The sequence below is a fragment of the Priapulus caudatus genome, unplaced genomic scaffold (assembly GCF_000485595.1).
Source record: "Priapulus caudatus unplaced genomic scaffold, Priapulus_caudatus-5.0.1 Scaffold1134, whole genome shotgun sequence".
Taxonomy (NCBI): Eukaryota; Metazoa; Priapulida; class Priapulimorpha; order Priapulimorphida; family Priapulidae; genus Priapulus; species Priapulus caudatus.
The window spans coordinates 97,072-98,597 of record NW_014578195.1 but is presented as its reverse complement, the minus strand read 5'-3'; the positions used below and the strand labels follow the sequence as shown (position 1 = coordinate 98,597).

Below are 1,526 nucleotides of genomic sequence, written 5' to 3'. Positions count from 1 at the left end.
AGTGATGAGACAGTGATGAGACAGTGATGAGACAGTGATGAGACAGTGATGAGACAGTGATGAGACAGTGATGAGACAGTGATGAGACAGTGATGAGACAGTGACGAGACAGTGATGAGACAGTGACGAGACAGTGATGAGACAGTGATGAGACAGTGACGAGACAGTTATGAGACAGTGACGAGACAGTTATGAGACAGTGACACACGATGAGACAGTGATGAGACAATGATGAGACAGTGACGAGACAGTGATGAGACAGTGATGAGACAGTTATGAGACAGTGATGAGACAGTGATGAGACAGTAATGAGACAGTGATGAGACAGTGAGGATGAGACTTCCTCTGGTTGGACGTTGCATTATTCCTGCATTATATGCACGCGAATGCACATTTATTAGTACTAATTATTAGTAGTAGTAATTATATTAGTAGTCATTAATAGTGTTAGTAGTTATTTGTCAGACATTGCATTCCTCCTGCATATGTCCACGTGAATGTATGTTTCTGGTGGCAGGCGAGGCGAGTAATAACAGCATGAGGCCGTGAGCCTTACCTAAGGGTTGGTCGGTGACTTGTCGAGCGCTAGCGGTCAGCACACCATCCGTCCACTCACGTGTGTCCATGTCAATGTGACCCAGCAACTAGATCAACAAATAATGCGTTATACACAGACACACACACACGCAGGCTGCCATTTTCATTCTAATTTTATTTTATTTTTTGACCAATTATCTCTAAGTGGCCGTGCGTCAATCTTATTCTTCAGGCGACTTTGCGCTAGACCACACGCACGTACCTGTGTCCGGGACAACACAGGTCACCGGTCAAGCTACAGCGTAGTGACCACACACACGCGTACCTGTGTCTAGGACAACACAGGTCGCCGGTCAAGCTACAGCAGTGACCACACACACACGTACCTGTGTCTAGGACAACACAGGTCACCGGTCAAGCTACAGCGTAGTGACCACACACACGCGTACCTGTGTCTAGGACAACACAGGTCGCCGGTCAAGCTACAGCAGTGACCACACACACGCGTACCTGTGTCCTGGGCATGGCCTTCGGGTTCATGATGTACTGCTTCACCTTCTGCCCTGTCTTCTCCAGCGCTAGGCGCAGGATACGCCACACGGTCGACTTCCCCGAGCCACTCGGCCCGACGACGACGACACCCATGCGTTGTCGCAGCTGTTCATACAGCTCCAGAACCTTGCGCACCTACACAGCGATGATGCGCAGAGAGATGGACGAGTTATACATGTGGTGCGAAATCAGTCATTGTCACACGTATCTGTCCTTCAATCAATCACTGTCACACATACTTGCCTCTCGTCAATGTCATACGTACATGTCATTTGTCAATTACCTGTCCTGAATCAACTCTCACTATTTTTATCTCCCACGTGCACCTGTCTCTCATCAACTCTCACCACACCTCTCCCTCATCAACTCTCACCACACCTGGCTCCTACACTCACCTGTCCCTCATCAACTCTCACCACACCTGGCTCCTACACTCA

At 48.9% G+C, this 1,526-nt stretch overlaps 1 protein-coding gene across 1 annotated transcript in view; it reads right to left on the bottom strand.

Moving 5' to 3' along the window:
- LOC106815510 (cytoplasmic dynein 2 heavy chain 1-like) overlaps positions 1 to 1,526 on the bottom strand; it is a 52,164-nt gene that overhangs the window by 7,611 nt on the left and 43,027 nt on the right. Inside the window, exons 35-36 of the mRNA XM_014819973.1 lie at positions 1,048 to 1,224; positions 557 to 644 (exon numbers count right to left, since the gene is read on the bottom strand). Coding sequence (XP_014675459.1) covers positions 557 to 644; positions 1,048 to 1,224 — 265 coding nt within the window. The remainder of the gene's footprint in view (positions 1 to 556; positions 645 to 1,047; positions 1,225 to 1,526) is intronic.